The following is a 21887-nucleotide window of genomic DNA, read 5'->3' as shown; positions in this document are numbered from 1 at the left end:
GAGTGGTGTGATATACCACACAGGATGAACCCACTCCTGGGAGTGCCAGGCTCTAACACTGAGAACAGGCTGTGTCTGTGCGGTGTGATATACCACACAGTATGAACCCACTCCTGGGAGTGCCAGGCTGTAACACTGAGAACAGGCTGTGTCTGTGCGGTGTGATATACCACACAGTAGGAACCCACTGCTGGGAGTGACAGGCTCTAACACTGAGAACAGGCTGTGTCTGTGCGGTGTGATATACCACACAGTATGAACCCACTCCTGGGAGTGCTAGGCTGGCTGGGCCGTGGATTCTTTGTATCAGTATGGTGAAGGTTTGTCAAACAGTATACTTAGAGCACAACACAACATGAAGACCCAGCATCATTTAACACTAACACAACCTCCTGCAGAACACATTATACACCCTCTGTACAAACAAAGAGCACAGTGCACACGTGCCATATTGGGCAACAACCTGCTTCCAACAGCGCTTTATATATATCACCTTCCAAACAATATATTAGACAGAACATCTCACACACATCCAACATCACACATATTTACCACTTAGACCCCGACTGCGGTTGGCCCTGGAAATTCGTTTAGGGAGCAAAGTCCCCTTTGCAGCGAAAATACAAAATGTGCCTCACCCAGGGTTTTCCTTACTTCCTGGCAGGCTAACTGCACGCAGTTGGTTGAGTGCATGGCCAGACTATTTGCAACTGTGCATAATTCCCCAATCAAAAAGCTGCAGAGCGAAATCAGGTGCAAATTTTAAACCCAGTAAATGTAGCCCGCTACAATTGCGGTATTTAATGGGTGCACAGTTTGCATCCACGATTCATACTGGACATTTAATCGAACCACTAGGCTGAAAACAGCAGTCAATCATGCCATCAATGCTTACGACCAGGCAATAGTACACAGCTAAAAACGACTTGTAACAACAACCCAATTCAGTCAAGATAGTCAGCAGATGGATATCAGGACTTACCAGATGCTTTCAGTTAGTTCATTCACATGTAAATTAACCGGGTACTATGGCAGGCAAGTAACTCAGTTATCATGTAAGTATGTTGGTTACACCTCCCCAAACTTATAATATACACAATTATCAACAGCAGAATATCAGATATCCTCAAACTGCCTCAAATTTACCACCAGAATGCAGTCTGAGCTGGAACTCTCAATACTTGGGAAAGTAGGTACCGAACCTGATTGGCATGGCAAAGTACACACCAATGGAAGAATATGTGCCCTATATATACTCACAAAACAACATACCCTCTTAACCAGCCACCACCATACCTTGGGCCAGTAATACTTCATTCCACCCATCTCCCCACACTACTGTATTGTCAGTAACTCTACCTTCCATCCAACTATAAATGATCTTTGCTAGTAAAAATTCCTTTTCACCTATCAACCCATCCAAAACAACTTCCAGAAAACCCTCGTCCAGGTCACTTCTCCGTTGCTAAAGCAAATAAAAATTCCTTCCACACAGCTATCCCCTGTGCCTCTACTGGAAGCCATCCTACCTACAAATTATTAAAACCATTTCACACACCCATGTTATTTTCATGTTACTTTACTTACTGGTTGCCATAATGGTTTCCCCTGTGCGCTACTGCAGGGCTGAAGTGATATAATTTTGTGTGATGTGGCATCCATGACCACCTGTGCATTTGTATAACTACCAGCCCTATCAGAGCTGGGTATAGCTGCCACCTATATATGCAACTTCCATGCAGGGACAGATTAAACCCTATTGAGACCCCCAGGCAGTCGAAATTTCATGGCCCCCCTCGTAAATGATCTCCTAATACCCAAATGCACCAGATTTGTGTGCAAACTGACAGCTGACAGAAGATGTGCTTTTTAAGAGTCAAACTGTTATGTGAATCTGATGTCTGGTTTATTAACTTAAAGTTGTATTTTGATCCATTGTCGCGGGGCATCTAAAAGGAGTGGGGCCCATAGGCTGGTGCCTACTTCGCCTATTTGGTAATCCGGAACTGCTTCCAAATCACAGTGGTTTGTTTATTTGTACCTGACAAAGGTATTCTTCAGTTAAGTAATGACACAAATCTTGGTGGTTCCAACACGGTGTACTTGACACATGGCTGAATTTGTTTTCTCTCCCCAATAATACAGTATCTGTCCAACTGTTTGCACAGAGCTGTGCAGCGTGATCATTGTTTATATGTAGGCTTTCCTGTTTCCAGTTTCTATTTTTGGTAAATTCCAGTGGGGTTTTTTCAGTGTTTTCAAGTGATTTCTATACCTTAAAAAACAGTGGTTATCAGTGGTTACACATTTTCGCGCCATTAAAAACTATAGAAACAATTTTTTTTCCTGTTTTTAAGGAACGTTTTGCTTTTATTATTGCTTGCTTTCTGCACAGATAGCGCATGGTATATAGATAGTGTAAGTATATTGTGTATGTGGTCCAAATAGATTTTTGCAAATTAAACTTATTGTAGTACACCATACAATACTTCTTCAGTGAGTCTTTGGTTATCTTTCCTTCTCATGTAAACTTCTGTGAAAAGGCCCTCTCAACATTGACACTTGAGATGGGCAGAGCCAAAATAGCCAGTACGCAATTTGTTAAATCTGGCCACTGGTATAGCTTTCCATTCCAATACTGGTTCACTTGAAGATTGCGATACTCAGGGCAGGGTCTTCAGTATTTGCACTGATCTGGACGCTTATACCCTCAGAGTTATTGAAGGGGTCAAAAATGAGGCAGCACTTTTGAACTATGTAGGAAATTCCCCTTTACAGAAGGGATCTAGAACAGAGTACCACAGTGAGGTTTCATTGACTTCAAATGTCATTGGTGGTGAAGGGACATTTCTATGCATCATTGCAAGCCATTTTTCATACATTGTAAAATAAAAGTTCCTGAATTGCTCTTCACCATTGCTTTGGAACATGTTACAGTGCCAAAGTCACTAAAGGTGTCACCCAGCCTACTCTCAAGGAGATGTTTCACATCTACACCAATTATGCTGAACACTTGGCAGACAAGGGTGTTTTCAGACTCTAGTTTTTTTATTATGTCCACTACAGCAGTTATGTTTTCCTGTAAAAATCTAAAAATCTAAGATGCAGTAGAGTGTACTTTGTTTCACACCACTATCAATATGTGAACAAAGATCCTCACATTTCTTGCCATTGGCATCATCACTCAGCAAACATTCTGTAAACGGTTGCCACATGGATAATATACCACTCATAGCCACTTGGACTGAGAATCATCAGCTAAGGGACACAGTTGGGATGACTCTTTCTTTGATGCCGCACAAAGCACCAAATGATAAATATTTGGGTTTTAGTTCCAGTGCATAAGAAAACAGTGAACCAGAATGGACTAAAATGTCAATAGCATTCCTCATTAACTCTGAAGATTGTAAAGATGCTTTCAGCATACCATCTAACAAGTGGCAAGGATCTCTTACAGGGAAGCACTTCAGCTCAGGTTTCAATTTTGACAGGTCATCACGCAGCTTTTTCATATACAAAGCTGAATCACTGCAAATACAAACAATATCACTCCAATCTTTGTTGAACTTGGAAGGAACCTTTTTTGCAGAGCATTCCAAGTGACACTGCATCCCGTGTTTTCCAAAAGTCTGGTGTCATGTTTTAACCACTATCCCAGATGCTTGGTGACAGCGCTCTTTTCACATATACTTGTCACTATACCTTGCATTGAATGTTTAAAGCCTGAGGTGTTGGCAATTCACCTATTATCCATATTGACTCACTAGAAACTGGGGTCTGATGCATTAAGGGTTTTTACCCATTCTCTGTGGGTAAATGTGATGCCACATATTAGGAAAGATTTTTATAAAACCAGCCATTTTATCTATCAGTTAAAGAATCAAACGCACCCAAAATATCAGATATGATTTTGATTATTCCTGATTCTCGACAGTTCATAAAACAATTAAACAAGACCTAAAACATGCTTCTAAACCCTGCATCTTTAGACCTGAGACCACAAAACTGAAAAAAAACAAAAGGAAGCAGAAACAATATTTTAGTGGCACCCCTAAACAACAAAACTCAAGCAGAATAAGGTTAGCCCAGACTTTCTTACTGCTAGCTTGTATAACAGAGTTACATTGTATTGGCCCCTTCAGGAAGAAAAAAACGATTCTTTCACTCTCTTTTTCCTTTCTTTGAATGGCATTTAGTGTGTGGTTGTACGGGTGTTTTTTCAGTGTTTATATGTTTTCACTGGTGAAGGCTATTTTTCTATCAGGGGCGTTTTATCAGTTATTATAGGTTTAGGCCTAACACCGGTCAGCCTATTTATATGTTATATTCTCCATGACTTTTCTCCCTAGCCCTTTCACCCGGACCTTTTCCCTGCCCTGCTTCTTAGGTCTGGCCTATTGGCAAAACGTTGTAAGTGTTCGGTGTTCCCAAAACGACTCCTGTCAAGAAGAACAATTGATGCAGGTTGTTGGCAGGGAAAATGGGGTGACACTGCAGTCACAACAGGAGAGAGGAAGGGCGAGTTCGAGAGGAGGTTGCCAACGCCAGGAAACCAAAGAGGGGTGGACCAGTCTTGTACCCAATGAGGTGTGATTGATGGGTGTGTGACATGACAACACAACAGTGGAACATGGGGGGGAGAGGCAAGAGGGAAGCAGGCTGAGAATCCAGACATATGAAGGTATGACGTAGTAAAGTACTTACAGTACCTGTGGTGGTGCATAACTATGCCCAAAAATGGGACTTTCTAGATAAGGTGAAACTTATTTCATTTGTAAATGTTTGTTCACTCTGATTCTCCTGTTTTTTATTCTTTTGCCAATCTTTCTTTCCTCTTGGCTCATTCTTTCATCTTCCTATTTTGCTCACACCTGCTAGTTAACCCTGCTGTTACCCCCTTAACTATTGTGCCTTACTATCTCTTATCCCTAATTCAATCCCTTCCCACTGTCCTTCTTATTCTTCACATTTACTTAGGCCTCTCCAGCTCTTACCAATATTTTTAGATGTCTTAGAGAAAGCTACAGCTGTGTCGCCAGCCTCATATAAACAAAAACAAATACTAAATAAAAAATACACTTATATTTACAAAAAGGAGTTCTGGGTTACTCTATTTAACTGTCATTCACATTTTGCGTCCTTCTACCAAAGCATACAGCATGGCAATTGATCAGCCCACTCCAGCCATTGGCTCTCTTGCATTGTGAGTGACAGCATTTAACCCAATCACATGCGTGCATCCTCCTAATGAGAAGTATACTTCAGTGCTAGGGCTGGAGGGACAATAATTTCCTTTGCCAATATTTATTTTCATTCTTTAGCCTTTTTTCATGTTTTTTAAGCAAAGCCAATAGTGCAATTTCCGTGAGCCAAGAAGACTTTTTTCCTGTGTTCGTCATTAGAACTGAAAAGGGTTTCAATACCCATTTCACATACGCTTGCTTGGTACCAAGCCCCCGTAGTCTTCTTTAAAATTATCTGTGATGGTTATATATTTTTTTTTATTTCATTGTTTTTGGAAGCACATGATCGCCACAGGTAGGTGGCATGTTTTCCTTTTTAGCATTTATTTTTATTTTTGTTGCATATGTTAGAAACAAAAAATAATAACTGTTGCACCACCAGACCTATTGGCTTTACCCATGCATGGTATTATTTATTACATTATCAGGTGAGTCAGATTAAGATCTCAGCAGACAATTTCCCCAGATGGGTTTACTCTTGTCATTGAATGTCAGATAATGCATACAGTATTCCACAATATGTTTTGTCTAAGAAATGCCCATAAAAGATTCCATATCCCCCCCAAAAAAACAGATCCCAGCAGAAAGATGGGTCAAACACTGTGCTTAGCCGCCATGAATCACCGTAGTGAGCTACAGGATTTTTAGGTCTCGCTGGCGTTGCAGCGCGAAGCGCTGCCGCCAACGAGAACTATTGTTGCCGTGATGCCTCTCAAGGGAGACAGACCGGGGCACACGCAGCGATCGGGGTCTGTGGACGCGCTTCTGAGACGCACTTGCGCAGACGCACACGCACACACACAGACATGCGCGCGCACACACCCCGCCGCTGCCGACCCCCCTCACCGCATCCGCGGCTGCCTAACGCGCGCGCACACACCTCGCCACCGCCGCCGCTCCCCCTGTACAATGGGCAGTCATTACCTGCTTCTTGTGTGAATCCCTGTAGCACTTTAGTGATTTTCATGCATGACGTCACAGGCCTGTGTTGAAGTCTTTCAAGCGGGTCCAGTAATTAGAAGTGACTTGAAGTCAAGCCTACCGCGAGAAGAACAGGGTCAGGCTGACACCCGGGAAGCTAGAAATCATTCGGCACCTGCTATTCTCAGAATACATTCCTCTTCTCAGTGCTGTCAAAGCATAGGCTTTCTTAAGCATCTCACACGCCCAGCAAAGATGAACACTTCCTGCTACAAGTGCGAAAATGTTGTTTTCATTCTTCTCTCTAATTATTTTCAGGTCAGCTTCTCACATGATGCTGCAGTTGTCACGTTTGCTTCTTCCACGTCCCTGTATTTAGTTGTGTTTCGTCAACCAGCATTCGATGGTAGCAGCTGCTGTAAATAGAGCAGGCTGAAGTAGCGTCTTGGTGGTTTTTTTTCTACGTACTTACGTCATTGGCAACATCACACGGAAGCGTGCGTGCGTGTGTCATAAGTAAAGTTGCCTCCTTCGCAGAACTGTAATTGCGGAAAGCGACGCACGCGTGAAAGGAGTGGAATGTTTTGGGTGGGTACGTATAAGTAATTCACTGTAGCAATCAGCTGATGGCATCTTCTAATAACACCTTATAGGTGATGAATGTGTTTGATGACCTCAACCTTATATAATGAGATTAAAATATTACGTATACCTCGGACTACGTGGGGCCGAGCACACACACCTGTGCCAAGTTCCTGGTAAATTGAAATTGAAGCATGCTGAGGCAGGGTTGAAACCCTCCGAGTGGGGAATGGATCATAATGTTATAGGTTTGCCTCTATCGAGGCTTCTTCAGTGTCAATATTGATTACTCTTTAAACTGGAGCTACACCGTTTGGTTAGTATCTACGAGTGCTCTGGCTATACTGAGGTTTTGCTTAATGACTGGGCTTGCAGAATTGCCTTTTCGAGCTAAACGTGTTTGATGAATTGGGGTGCAGTTTCAAGGCTGCCATGAGCCCTAATGCAAGAGAAATGTCTCTGATATTAGTTGGGCAGTGTAAGACAGCCAGAATTGGGGTGCAGTGGGCCCATCACACCCCTGCACACAGTTGAATTGCACGTGCTATAACAGCTATGCTAATGATACTGTTAACAGACCCCTTCTCTGTTCTTGTTGTAAGCATTGTAATCCACGAATGATTTTCCAAATGTGTCCGAGATTTTGTTGTTCATTTTGTGAAAATGTGCTACCACCAGCGTGACTCGTTATGTTTCTGTGTTGGGTGGATCTGTTTACATCAGTGAGTTAAGGGGGACGGTTCTTGGTGTGTGATGGGTGAGACAAGAGGGCCATACAGAGCCTACTTGCCTTCTAGGCTTGTTTGCATGTTTATGGCCCGTCAGAAGTACATGGGTGTAAGACTGTTCATAGTAACGAGTGCCATTTTTTGCCATAGTAGACAATCAACATATATTTGTGCTGCCTTGGATGTATATTAAGCAAAAGACACACAATTGATGGCTAGATTCAAACTGGAATGGCATGGTGAGCAAAAAAAAACGATGGATTTAGGCCCAGATCTCTGTACTGGGGTGAATGTATGACATTGTTCTGCATTCTGTTCATCAATTGTTCTTTTTGCATTTGTCACCCCGAGTGGGACGGGTAAGCCCAGACGTGGGTCCCGTGCTCTCCATGCCACTGGAGTCAAGCTATCTTGGCTGATGAGGGCTTAAAGCCCGAAACCGGTCCAAGGATGCTTGTTTCCAGTCCAGGGAGGACCTGGCCTGGCAGTTCGGGTTGGACTGTTCCCATTGGGCGCAGGGTCAAGACTGATTTGCATATGGTTGGGGCCAAACTGTAATGGCATTGTGAGCAAAAAAACAATGGATTTAGGCCCAGATCTCTCTACTCGGGTGAATGTATGACATTGTTCTGCATTCTGTCCATCAATTGTTGTTTTTGCATTTGTCACCCCGAGTGGGATGGGTATGCCCAGACGTGGGTCCCGTGCTCTCCATGCCACTGGAATCAAGCTATCCTGACTGAAGAGGGGTGAAACCCCGAGACCTAGCTTGGCAGTGCGGGCTGGACTGTTCCCATGAGGCACAGGGTCAAGACCGATTTGCATATGGCTAGGTTCAAGCTGGAACGGCATGGTGAGCAAAACAAGCATTTGCAATGCAATAGGTCTCGCAGTTACACGAGTTAAAGCTATTGGCATTGTAAATGACAATGCCAATAAGCATTGTTATTTGCAATGTCAATAGCTCAAACTCGCATAAATGCGAGACCTAATGCATTGCAAATGCTTGTTTTATAAGTCGCGCAGAAGGCTGCCCTTCTTTCATATTTTTTAACTTTAGCCTTTACATCTTTTCAACCAGTAAATTTCTCAGGCTCTCAGTGAGTCAGTGATGGGAGCAAAACACTCACCTGGTCTTCCCTCTGTCCATTTCAACAACAATATAACTTGCCTCACAGCCACTGTTCACTGTCTAACTTCCTATGAGAAACCTTTAAAACTTTATGGCATGGGGAGGCACATTTAAAAGAACAAAACCTAAAAGGGTGGCTGGCGATCACTAGCCTTTTAATAAAGCTAGCACTGGAATCAGCTGTGAGAAGAAAGCTGGGAAAACATTCCTTTGATAATGATAACTCCATGTAACATTGCCCATACTAGTACATTTGCATCCCACGCAAGGCCAGCAGAGGTATGTGTGAATAAACACAGGGACACACTCAACATATGCAAAACACCTTTTCAGTCCACATGCCTGCATTTACATAAAGAGGACATGTTGTTGACAAAAGAAATGAAAAATACAAATGGAATCAAAAATCTACATTTGATCTTAGTAAAAAATAGCTGGGAAATTAATTGAGTATAAATTCCGAAGAGCAGTAATAGCACTCACAATGAGCCTAGTATTGGGAAAAAACATCCTTGACCCCTTCTTTTTATTGACTACAACCAACCTCAAAAGCAAAACAGAAGCCTTATGCCTTTAGTGGCCAGGCAGAGTTTTGCTATGCCTAAAGTATGGTAAAATTGAGTAAAGGGGATGAACTTACCTCCAATGTCTAGGTCAACTTTATAATTCATGAAGTGGGTATGGAGTGTTCCCAAGGTGTGTTCGCCAACTCTAGACCCGAAATCGAGACCGTCGGCATAGAGGAATGAAGAACTTATGTAGCCCGTGGCAGACACTTTGGCTTCAATCACTCCATTCTGGTAGAACATAAAGTCCCACACATAGTCATAGTTGATGAGTGTGGAAACGGCCCTGATTACCAGGACGGTGCTAGGTAGACCACCGTAATACATAGAATGCAAGTTGGAATAGTGCCGCCTCAGAGGTATACCTGCATTCTGCTCAAAAATGCATATTGAGTTTTTGACAGTTTCTGGAGTCTGGGATTCAATCATATGCTGGGTATCCACGTAGGTAGCTAGATAAGGGCAGTCCACTCCCCTGACCAGCTCATGCGCAAATCTTCCGATGCCAAAACTGCTGTCTATGTACCTGGTTACGAGTAAACCTGGAGCATTCGAACCATAGATTGCAATGGCCTCCTGCACACTCAGCTCGTAGACAACCCTCTCCCCCTGAAATCTTACATCAAAGAGTCGCAACCCAGAGTTGACGTGCTTTCCAAAGGCGAAGCTCCAGGACTGAAAGAAGACTTGGTTGTCTTTGACACTGTAACGTGGGCCGGTGGGCTCATATTGGAAAGGAGTATTTGCGGCGGTGCCCCCTAAAGGATTCATGGAAGCAATGTCCATTTCAGGTGGCACTTTACCCATTTTTTCAACCATCACTTTGCCTGTTTTATACTCCTCCTCCAGGTGAACCATATCGTTGAAATACTTGCCCTTGTAAAACAGTTTGACCACTCTCCACTGGGAGACATCTAGACTTTGATGATCAACCAGGATTTCCAAGCCCACCGGGTGCAGGAAGAAGCCACTACCACTAACGTTATGGAAGAGGACAAACCACGTTTTGCGGTCCCCAGATCGGAACCCACGGGGGACCGTGGTGAGAGCAGCAAAGTTTGTCCCATCATAGTCATACGCATCTTTCAGGAAGGTAGGCGCCTTGGCAAACTCTTTCTGGTAGATCAAAGAGTACATTTCCATGTACTCTTTCCCAATCACAGGTCTGCGGTGGTAGGGGAGCTGGTCTTTGTACTTCTGCAGAGTGATGTCTGAGTGGTAAGTTGGGCGAGGCAGAGGGCCTACCACGTACTCCGTGATATTAGGTACTTGCTGTTTGCCGAAGAAGACCACCGCCAGCGCCTCTCTTTTGGGCTGTGGTCCTCTGTTGTCTAAGAAATTCAGGGCATCTTGCTTTTTGGGGAGCACGACATCGACGTAGTAAATGCAGTTGTCGGAGGGGTTCGCTTCTGCGGCGTCTACAAAGTCATCGCCAAGGTTCTGCTGAAGGTAACGCACCACCTGCGATAACTCTGTAGGGGTGAGGTCAGAAAAGATCACACCCTGACCATCCTGCATTTCCTGTTGGCCAGTCTGCCTTTCCTGCTGGCCACTGTGTTTTTGGCCCCCGCACTCTTGCGCCTTGGCCCCTCCACCAGACAAGAGCACGCAGACCAGGGCTAAAATGGTGGCCAGTGCCAGGGCGAGCAGCACGAGCACGGCCTTAATATTCATGCCGGGGCAGTAGGCCCTGGGAGGAGAAGTGAGAACGGATGCTCCGGCGTCCTGCCCCGCGCGGCTGGAGTGGGTTTCCACTTCACGTGCCGCACATATAAAATGTGCAGGGGGGCGGCTGAGTTTCATCTGAGGATAAGAGACAGGCGAGGGGGGAATGAATGTGGCAAGCCAAAATGGGCGGGCTACTCTTTGTGGCATCCAAAAAAGGATTGCTTTCTTGGGATTCTGCACCGAGACAGCCGAGTGTCTTCAAGGACGCCTCGAGCTGAGGGGGTTCATGTGAGGGCGCGCGGTGTTGTTTCCGCACTGAAAGCAGCCTGAGCGCTGACGGTGACGCAGTAAGAAAGTAACCATATTGTACCCATCGAACCCTCTGCCGGGAACTGCAGGCCTTCATTCTTATGTTTTATAACAAGTTGTCCACACCCTTTATGAACGCAAAGCAAAATAATTTCATTAAAAAAAAAAATGCAGAAGTAGGCATTAAAGTGTAGAGCGAGACTCTGGGCGGGAAAGCGTCCGTGAAAGTTTAAAGGTCAGTGCAGCACGTTGTAAATCAGCGCGTAATATGATTATTGCACCACACAATTGAAAAGCTTAACACTATCATGTTTATTTTTTTGTTGCATATTTATGTAGCGCGAACTCGACCCGAAGGTATTGGAGCTCTTTACACGAGCACCGTATTTACATTACACATTCAGGGAGATTAAGTGATTTGCCCAGAATCACAGGATGTGGACGCGACAACGAGGCTCGAACCCTGGTTTGCAGCACCAAAGTCGGCAGTCTGGCCGACGGACCACATCCCCTCCCCACTTAATGGATTTTCAATTTTCTTAGTGTAATGCGACCAATATTCCCGGATCCAGACATTCATAACTCAACCAGCCCTGTTTTTAAAACGGGGTGAACAGTACTACAAGTCCCAGAATGCAAAGACCACTTCTGGACTGAATGAGCCATTCACGAATGGGCCTGGAAAACCTGAAAGCTCTGTGGTCCATTATGAAGGGGCCTTTGAGGCGCATAATGGCAATGGTATGCCTTCGGCATTTCTGGCCTGTTTCAGTGCTTAATTTGAGCCTGTGGTTTCCGGTGCTCGGCACCAGTACTTGATTGTCAGCACCGGTACTTTTGACAGACTACCACATTGCGGCGCTGTATATCTCATTTAGAGATCAGGGCAAGAACAGTTCTTTATTCGTTCAATATAAGGTAAAAATTACTAATACCTGCCACCCACACCATCCTACTAGCATTGGGGGCATGGCAGAGTCCGAATTGTCTCACTTGTAGCAGTGTGATGGTTAGCAGGCTGGCATGACATTTGACAGCGCTGGCAAGGGCAATGGCTGTCCCAAGCTGCAGTTGCCTCCTGTCGAGGACCCAAACGCCTATGTCCCTGGCATCCTGCCTTTTCTTCTTCTCTCCTTCCCTCCCTCCCAGCGGCCTGGGTTCATTTTCAAAGCAGAGATGTAGGGATGGAATTCTGCTGCATGGCCTGCTGGTGCTGCGCGTTCCTGCTGCGTCTTGCTAGCCCTGTGCTTTCCTCCAGTGAACTAAGCTATCATGAACATCCACTGGTTGTCCTCCATCTTGTTCTTTGCTGTTCATCGTCAAGTGATGCTGGGGTGACCAGGGTCTCCCATTGTGTACTCTGCCATCTGATTGGGAGTGACTCCTGCCTCCTCAGCCCAGACAGTGTTGTGACTGGGGGTGGTGGCTGCAGGTTAATGAATACATCGCTAAAGGGTAACCATAGAAACGCACCTCAGTGGCATAGTCCAGCCTCAGCTGACCTGGGGGGGAAGAGGAACTGAGAAGTATCTCTAAAGGAGCCCCAACAAGGTGAGACGTGACCCGGCTACTAGCGCAGTCCATCCATGAACCTCTTTTTACCTGTCACGTCAAGTTCTCCAACAAGCCATTCCATATCCTGTCTCAAATTGTTTCGAAGCCATATCAACCGGGGTCACCCTGAACCTCTTGTTACCTCACAATTACAAACTTAATCTGCTCTCCCAGCCATGACACACCAGTACCACGCTTGGCTCGTAATCCACGTAACCAATCACTCCATTAGCCCTCATCAGCAAGTCACGTGATTTCAATCAATTAACTCGGATTTGTAGAGCACAGCTAATCACCCGTGAGGGTATCCAGGCGGAAGGTTCTTGCTGGGGTCAACCAAAAAGCGAGGTCTTGAGTCCCTTCCTCAATTCTGGGAGAGAGGATGATGTTCAGAGGTGAAGGGGGAAGGCCAAATTTACCCCTCAAGACATCATTTCTATTGGTCTCCTAAACCAATTAGCCCCTTCAGCCGCTCACTTGTTACCCGATCAGTCATTCTAGATAGTCATCTGTCATCCCAGTAACACCTAAACTCTGTTTCACTCCACGTCTCCCTCCCCACCCCAACCAGTCACACGTTGCTCCTACAACTACTAAAAAAAACACCAATTGGTCACATGATCCGCCAGTCATTTCAGGGACCTATAATTCTATATTCCCGCCCCCTCCACCACCTATTACTATACCTCGTTTCCCATCCCTTTGCTATCACTGCCATAGATATTGCCTTGTGCTCCCAACAACAAGCTGGACCTAGAGAAAGTGCCTTCTAGTGCAGCGTTGAACACAAGGCAACACTTATGGTCATTGTTGCATCCACTTTAACCAAAGGACTGCCCCTCTCCATAGCTGCACTGAAACACACACAGCAGTTAGGGAACTTGCCTCCTCGGGGCAATGTTTTTGTTGTTGTAATTATAGCATGTATGTCAGGCCTTCCTGCTTGTTCTAGACCTTTCTGAGCTCCAGGCCGATAGACAACAGTAGTGTTCACAACATGGGTGAACGAAAGAAGCCTAGACATGTATCCAAACACTCGCACATCTCATCCTTCTCTGTGCATGGTCAGGTGCTGAGACCTTTTTGTCCAGCTGTCTCACTAAATAGCCCATAGACTCTTTCTCCCTAGGAGACCTTGGAGATAGGGGTGCCTCCAAACGAGGTGCTGTCTCGAGCTTGCTGTTTACTCCCACATACGCATACCTCCAAAGAACCAGAGGTGCCGTATAAAGTTAGTGCATTCACCCCCCTCCATAGGTAGGCTTGCATCACAAGAACATTATAACTGCCCTAAGTTGCCCTTGCTCCAGCCTGCAGTGCGAGTACTACGTGAACATTCTGTGGCATGTCGGTCATTAAACAAAGGTGATCACCAAATATTCAGGGCACTTTGCACGCGTTTGTACTGAAAGGTATTCTTGACCAGGAAGTGCTGGAATGTTCCTGAAGCCTGTCCCTTTAAACTATTGCATCAGCCAGTTGATGGACCCATCATTGTCGACAGCGCAAAATCCATTGGTGTCATACTCGACAAAAAACTCAATCTACTCTCCCACATCGATTCCATTGCAAAGTCTGCTCGATACCAACTGTGCCTTCATTGGGGGATACGTCGCTTCTTCCCGGAGCAAGACCTTAAAACCCTGGTCCAATCACTGGTTCTCTCCAGAGTGGACTACTGCAATTCTCTTCTTATTGGCCTCCCCAAATCCCACCTGTCCCCCCTTAAATCTGTTCTCCATTCAGCAGCTCATTTCATATATGGGGCCAAAAGAAGCGACCACATCACACCCATTTTATCCACCCTCCGTTGGCTTCCCATAGAGGCAAGAGCTATCTACAAGATGGCCTGTATCACCCACAAAGCCTTGCACTCCTCCTCTCCTCGCTACCTGACGAATAAACTGAAACTCTCTGGAGGCTCTAGACCATCACGTAATGCGTAAAATGTATTGCTTGAACCTCCCACTTCCAAGAAGGAAAGATCGATGGCCCAATCCTTTTCAGGCAACGCAGTGAGAATCTGGAACTCACTTCCGCCTCAGCTCCAGACCACCACCTCTTCCCAGGTCTTCAAAACTGACCTCAAAGTTCTCCTTCTGCAAAGACACTTCCAAATTTAATTCACGCCCTCTCTATTATCTGAAGGAAGTCCTTCCATTATAGGAAAATCTGTTCTCCATGACTATAGAAGTGCCTTCCCAGTGTGTTCTTATGTTTTGAGTGTCTGCCATTTATTACAGTATTATACTTCTACATGTGTTTTGTACTCTTTTGTAACATGCACACATCACTTTTCCTCTTGTAACGTATCGTTTGTTACCTCTTGTATTTTGTTTGCTTTTGATACATGCACAATTGCCAACATTGCCTCATGTAACGTAACATTTGTTCTTGTGTTTTGAGTGTCTGCCATTTATTGCAGTATTATACCTCTACTTGTACTTTGTAGCTTTTGTAACATGCACACATGTCACCTTTTCCTCTTGTAACGTATTATTTGCTACCTCTTGTATTCTGTTTGCTCTTGATCCATGCACAATTGTCCCTATTGCCTCAATGTAACGTTTGCTTTTGTAACATGCTCACTTGTCATTTTCTCCTCCTGTATCATTACTGTTCCTATTGTGAAGCGCTCTGACACCTTCGGGTAAAGTCTGCGCTATATAAAAACGCATAAAATAAATAAATAAATAAATAAAATGGAGCTGAGGACTGTCTGCATCACCCATGCACCAAAGGCAGACCAGAGGCACAACCTTCCTATCCAAACCTGCTAAAGTTACATTGTTCAAGTCATTCATGGCCACCACTTAGAAGGTGAGAAGGGTGTAGGCAGTGATCCTGGCTATGGTAACCCACTCGCTCCATCTGGTTATAGCTTTAATCGATAACACCGCAGAAAATGACAGTCTACCCAGGCGGACAACCTCCACTGCTGCCCTACCCTCCTCCCTTTCAGGGAGTTGCAAGCCCAGTGCGGGCTCCTATTCAAAGAGCTGTTTGCAAGCATCTTAGCACCACATACATGTGTTCTAGGCATACCAATACAAATATGGCATGTCACTCAAACATGACTGTATCCACAAACATCTGCCCACTGGAAAACATCACTGAAGTGACACAGAATGATCCTGGGTGCCCATTGTTTCATCAGATTCATAGGACATGACTACAAGGAAGGGTAGATGAGTTGAGAACATCGGTGACATTGAGTCAAAAACAAGCACCACCACTGTCTCCATAGCGGAGGCTGATGATAAGGGCCTCTTGGGTATAGGCTAGAGGAAGGATGGTACAAGGGGGTGCAAAAGTCAGAACTCAGGAAAAGTGCTCTGATATGATCCATGGTACATGGTGGGAGGACCAACCCTCGCCTCACTCTAACCAGATAATGTCGGAAATGAATCGGGCCACCCACGACACAGCCCAGACTTGCCCTCGATGACAAAGCAATCCAACCAGATATTCACACCCTACACAGATGAGGCTGGACAGAGGGAACCACACAAAGAGCACAGGAAGGGCAGGCAAGGAAGACAAAGAGGGGGCAGAGGAGAAACATGTATGTGTGTAATTGCAATAATATTACCCATTTATGTTGGTGTTGGTCAAACTGATTGTTTCAGGGCTTGGTTGTTTTTATAACTACTCAACCAAACCAATTTTGATAGTTTTAGAAGAATAAAAGACTGATGAAAATCCTGCAGGCTCTAGTTTATGCCTTGATTGTGATACACAAATGTCTGCAGTAGGTGCATCACTCACTGAGCTATTTTACTATTATTGTAACTTGTGTCCCACATGTTAATCAAAGATCCCTGTAACAAAAACAGTGAGCAACTGAGCTACTGTAGTTACAATACAAATCTAACAACCAACATTACATGTGCTCTGGTGCAGACACATCAACCCTCTAAGGATTCATGAGGATTGAAACTATTACCATAGATTGACCTGCACAGTATTCTCACCCCAAGTCAGGAATAACAATTGAAATATAAAGAGGCTTTCCTGTTTTCAGTTTCTATTTTAGGTAAATTCTGGTGGGGTAATTCAGTGTTTTCAAGTGATTTCCGTGCCTTAAAAAACAGTGGTTGTCAGTGGTTACACATTTTTGCGCCATTAAAAACAACAGAAACAGTGCTTTTCCGGTGTTTATGTAACGTTTTGCTTTTATTATTGCTTGCATTCTATACTGATAATGCATGGTATATATATGGTGTACGTACAGTCTATATGAGGTCCAAATACATTTTTGCAAAGCACAAGTTTCTTTCCTTCGGTAACGATATATCTGTAAGAAACAATAGTAGTGATAGATTCCTTACCTTACAATTACCCCAGGCGTCAGACTGGATCCGGAATGTTTTTGTCAGCAGTACCCCTGCGCGTCAGTAGGCATCGTCGTGCGGCTCCGCGTGCGTCGTTAGCGCTGGAATGACGTCCCTGGAGCTATTTAGACGCGCCCACGCACGCTGACATCAGTTCTGTACACGACTTTCCGCGCCAGGAACGCAGGGCCACGCAAGAAACTGACCACTGGTGCCATGAAACTAGGGCCCTGAAAGGGATGACCTTAACCCTAGAAATCAGTTCGTAAAATAGGGAAGTTGGGTGGGGCGGTAAGGAATCTATCACTACTAATGTTTCTTACAGATATATCATTACCGAAGGTAAGTAACTTGTGCATCTGAAAGAAACACGTAGTGATAGATTCCTTACCTTAGAATAGATACCCCAGCAATAGCAACCCTGGTGGTGGGTCTGCGAACCAAGATCACACCAGAAAGTCCTGGAGAACAGAACGGACAAAGAAGCCGTCTCTCCGGACTTGGCTGTCCAGGCAGTAGTGCTTGGTAAACGTGTGCAGCGAGGCCCACGTAGCTGCCTGACAGATGTGATGCAAGGGAACACCCCGTCCCAAAGCAGTAGTGGCTGCCGCCGCCCTGGTAGAATGGGCGCGCAGCCCCACCAGAAGCCCTTTTTTAGCCAAAGAAAAGCAAGCCTTTATGCACAGAACGACCCACCAAGAGATGGACCGCTTGTGCACAGCCTGACCTTTCTTGGCGCCCACGTAGCCAACAAAGAGCTGGTCATCCACCCAGAACAGTTGTGTGCGGTTTAAATAGAATGAGAGCGCATGCTTTGGGTACAGACGGTGAAGCCTCTCTTCCTCTTTCGAGGGATGCGGAGGCGGAAAGAAGGTAGGCAAAGTGATGGTCTGCCCGATGTGAAAGGCAACAAAATATGAACAATGGTTCCAAAAGGGAAGCAATTATTTACACTTGAAAGAAATCAAACTTCACAAAACACAGCATTAGTAGATCAAAAAGATTAATCAATATTAGACAATGAATAATATTTGCAAAAAACACAATAGTTTATTTTTTGAGATTCATTTGAATATCAACTCATTTATCAATTCATTGGAATATGGACGAAAAATGAAGAAGGCTGTATATACAATAATGTTTGCAAAGAAGCGACGCAGTGACAAAGTGAATAAGGTGACTAAGTGTAGTAGTGAAGATGCAAGTATTTACAATATATATACGTGATTATCAATAAAATACACAAACAATTTTTGCAGAGATTCACAAAAAACGTCCTCAGCTTAATTATGGATAAAGAATAAACCTTGTAAGGCACATGTCCAAATTATTTTATGGTATATACAAGGAATTCCAATTGATACAGGACTGTAGAACCGTCAACGTTTCGACCCTATAGCAACCAGTCGTTGTACATAGTCATATCGGGTCTTCTTCAGGACACAGGAAGTGTATAACAGCCTACACAAGATAAATATATATAGATCAGTATCTAAGCTGTGTTAAAGATTTTGTGACAAGGAAAACAAAAAGTTTCCCCATCAACTCACCTAAAATTCAAGTGACGAGACAGATGTTTCCCAAATTGCAGTTATTGCCACTCGATTTCAATCTGAAGGGACTACCTGGTGACATGTGTACACATTAATACGCATATAATAAATGCGAAAGGTATTTAATTTACGGCATTGAAAACATAGAAAATTAATTACCAGAATCGTAGAGGGTCTTGATTCGTCTTGGTCTAATTTTTAAGTTTTTTCGGTCTCTTTATACTCTGATTACCAGGACCTGTTGTGGATATAAACCCAAATGGGGATAATCCGAATTGTATTCATATAACTAAGATCGGGTACCGTTATAAATTAATGAACCCCGTAATTGCTCACCTGACTTCAGGGTAGAAATTTGGCTTATAGTGCTGTGGACATCAGGACACAAGTTCAACTGTAAAAAGCATGAAGCAACCCAAATTTAGTGCCACAGGAGTTGCTTGGTCTATTCAGACGTTAAATCTAGGTCAAGTGTTCCAAAAATGTAAGCATGCCGTAATTACTAGCAAAAACGATTTTAGATACAGTATTATCAATGTTTCTCACAGTGGATAATCGCTCCCCAAGTGGCCAAGACTATTCAAGAGTCAATGTGTACGATAAATACGCATAATCCCCAGATCGTAACGAGCAACTAAACATTCAGGCACCGGGTAGGCACCGGGTAGGCTAACGTCCAAAGACTATAACCAAACTACACGATCCGACGTCATTCTTTAAGGAGATTATTCAACTAGCGAAAAAAGTGTCCAGCAAAGCAAATTTGGACGCTTCCTACCTGATGTCTTCCGAATTCATCTTTAAGTCAAAGGGAGTCCGTCTGTTGCATGCAGCCGGCAGCGAGCCGAGCGTGCAGCAGCTATATTGGAGCTGTCAACGGACATAGAAACAGGACTGATGTGGGCCAATTCGATTGGTCTTTCAAGGACACCCCAATGCTCGTGCGTTTAAGGCAATTGTTTAAGCACTTAATATCTTACAAACAAACTAACATGCTTATGAAGTATTAAAAATTCGTGGCATCCTATAACTTTTTAGAATATAATTTCGAAGGCTTTCCTTATTCGTGAAAGCTTCAATATATATTAATGGCAACAGCCAGTATGCCTGATTATTTTAAACCGTCTGAGCGCTTGATATCTTAGTCTGGCAAAAAACATATAGATTATTTGTAAGATGTGTCGGCAAAGGATATAACTTCCCAACCTCGCACGACTTTAAGGAGTATGACTTCCTCCCCAATTATGACATTTTCGGTACACGTTAGATAGTTAACCCACAGTTACATCATGTACAAAGTCATGCCTCCAGGGAAATAGGTGGTTCTATTAACTAGTGTGACAGAGGTGGACAAAGTTGTCAGCTCCGGCAATTCACATAGAACAGTTCAAGCATTGTTCTGCACAGTGCATACACACAAAGGATAATGTTATGAAAAGGACTGTTTGTTTCGTATTGGAATTTAGATTCATCTAAATAGTTTCATTTGATGTGTTTTTTGGAAAAAACCATATGTACAACGCGCATTTGAACAGACACAATGAACATGGCACGGGGCTATAATTAAGTAAGTATATCAGCTCAGGCGGTGCACATAGGCCAGTTGGTACATTGCTTTACACAGTGTGTATACACAAACCGTAGGTTTACATTCTATATATACCATGTGTTCGTCGCACATTAGAAAGGCACAGTGAACATGAGAGATATCAGGAGATAGACTTATCTCAGACAAACGAGGCATAGGATAAGTCTGTACTTATCTAAAGCATAACATTCCCATTTGTTTATTGGTCTCCTCATTTTCATTGAGTCCTGTCTTTACAGAGTCCAAAGAGTGGATCCATCTACACTCCTTATAGTTGAGAATGGAATGAATGTTACCACCTCTCGGATGCAGCCGCACCCTCTCGATTACTGTCCATCTCATGCTTTCCGGTAAATGGTTGAGACTTACAAAGTGATCCACCAGAGGAGCCCCTTGTGTTCTACACTTGATCATGCTCATGTGTTGTAAAATTCTACACTTAATTTTTTGTGTAGTTTGCCCTACATACACTTTATTGCATGGGCAATAGATTGCATAAATAACGTTGTTGCTATTGCAGTTGGTAAATGTAGGTCGTGTGTAGCTTTTTGCATCGTAAACAAATGTGGGGCCCTCTATCGTGGACATGCAAGCTTTACAGCTGCCACATTTTTTATGGCCCAAGATCGGTGGTAATGATAATTGTGAGCGTAAGTCTAGTTTGGGGGGACTCTGAAGGTAGGCATTAACCACAGCATCTTTTATACTCTTGCCACGTTTGAAAGCAAAAAGTGGTAATTCAGCAGTTCCAATTTCCGTTGCCACCAAGTTCCAATATTTGGCTATTGTTTTCTTGATGGCTTGGCTGTCTGGGTTAAAGGTTGTAACGCAAACCAATCTATCATTCACCTTTTCACTTTTTTTGGTCTCTAATAGAGTCTCTCGTGGGCAATACCAAGCTCTCTTTTTGGCCCGTTTCAGGAGTGTACTAGGATAGCCTCTGTCCCTTAGCCTTTGTGTTAAAACTGATGCTTCCTCAAAGTAATCTATTCTCTGGGTACAGTTACGGCGCAGTCTTAGGAACTGCCCATAGGGCAGGTTATCTCGAAGACTGCGGGGATGATTAGAATTATAACTGAGGAGAGCATTTCTCTCAATAGGTTTTCTATAGAGTCCAGTATAGAGTACCCCTTCCGTCGTTTTCACATTGAGGTCTAGGAAACTAATAGTTTCGCTGTTCTCACTCATTGTGAATTTTATGTCGTTTGATCTTTCATTTAGCCATTCAAAAAATGCCCTCAAAGTTGTAGTTGAGCCGGTCCAGATCATAAAGACATCGTCGATATATCTTTTCCACATATCGATGCTGTCTCTGTATGGGTTACTCTCATCGTACAGAAAGGTCCACTCAAAATTGTCCATGTAGAGATTCGCCAGGGACGGCGCATAGCTCGCACCCATAGCAACGCCCTTGCATTGGAAAAAATATTGGTTCTGAAAAACAAAATAATTTTTGGTCATTGCGATGTCTAACATTGCTGTTAGAAAATCCGTAGGGATTCTGTGAGGAGTAGGTCTTGCATTGAGCACCTCTTGCACTACCGCAAGTGCCTCGTGCTGAGGAATGCTCGTGTATAAGGATGACACGTCTAGGGTTACTAAGAGTTGTTTCTCCTTGTCAAAAGGATGATCCTCTATGAACTGGATCATCTGTGTAGAATCCCGAACATAAGATTTAGTAACAGTCACAAATGGCTGTAAAAAGTAAT

The 21887-nt window shown here is 44.0% G+C and overlaps 1 protein-coding gene and 1 long non-coding RNA gene across 3 annotated transcripts in view; one reads left to right on the top strand and one right to left on the bottom strand.

Moving 5' to 3' along the window:
• LOC146869542 (amine oxidase [copper-containing] 3-like) overlaps positions 1–10914 on the bottom strand; it is a 97984-nt gene extending 87070 nt beyond the window's left edge. For both annotated transcript variants that reach the window (XM_085604300.1, XM_085604236.1), the window contains exon 1: positions 9247–10914. In XM_085604300.1, coding sequence (XP_085460426.1) covers positions 9247–10846 — 1600 coding nt within the window. In that variant the 5' untranslated portion in view covers positions 10847–10914. The remainder of the gene's footprint in view (positions 1–9246) is intronic.
• Positions 1–21887, top strand: part of LOC146869539 (uncharacterized) — a 159043-nt gene that overhangs the window by 6937 nt on the left and 130219 nt on the right. The window lies entirely within an intron of this gene.

The sequence above is a fragment of the Triturus cristatus genome, chromosome 1_1 (genome assembly GCF_964204655.1).
Source record: "Triturus cristatus chromosome 1_1, aTriCri1.1, whole genome shotgun sequence".
Lineage (NCBI taxonomy): Eukaryota > Metazoa > Chordata > Amphibia > Caudata > Salamandridae > Triturus > Triturus cristatus.
Note: the sequence above shows the minus strand (reverse complement) of the source record. Positions and strands in the feature narration are given on the sequence as shown.